This window comes from Nestor notabilis, unplaced genomic scaffold (assembly GCF_000696875.1).
Source record: "Nestor notabilis isolate BGI_N333 unplaced genomic scaffold, ASM69687v1 scaffold25590, whole genome shotgun sequence".
Classification (NCBI taxonomy): domain Eukaryota; kingdom Metazoa; phylum Chordata; class Aves; order Psittaciformes; family Psittacidae; genus Nestor; species Nestor notabilis.
In genome coordinates, this window is record NW_009911888.1 from 6939 (window position 1) to 7184 (window position 246).

The 246-nt window shown below is 68.7% G+C and overlaps 1 protein-coding gene across 1 annotated transcript in view; it reads right to left on the bottom strand.

The window, feature by feature from the left end:
* The window catches only part of LOC104407580 (A disintegrin and metalloproteinase with thrombospondin motifs 7-like), a gene marked incomplete at both ends in the record, with an annotated part of 7164 nt that extends 6935 nt beyond the window's left edge, over nt 1-229 (bottom strand). The window contains one exon of the mRNA XM_010016905.1: nt 102-229. Within this exon, the coding sequence (XP_010015207.1) occupies nt 102-229 (128 nt within the window). The remainder of the gene's footprint in view (nt 1-101) is intronic.
* Nucleotides 230-246: the final 17 nt, after the last annotated feature.

Here is a 246-nt window from a genome sequence, read left to right on the forward strand (position 1 = left end):
GCAACCCCTGCAATCCAGCATGGCAGCGACTGAGGTCCCCCCACTCTGGTCACCCCTTTGGACACCAAAGCTTGGCCAAGAAGCACCGAGGGGCAGCAGACCTGGCCGGGCAGGGCTCCTCGCTGCACGTGCGCTGCTGGTCGTCGGGGCGGGTGAGCGCGTCGCAGAGCCGCTCCTCCACGATGCCCGACAGCTTCTCCACGCAGTGCACGACCTGCCGCTGCACCCCTGCGGGCACAGGAGCAC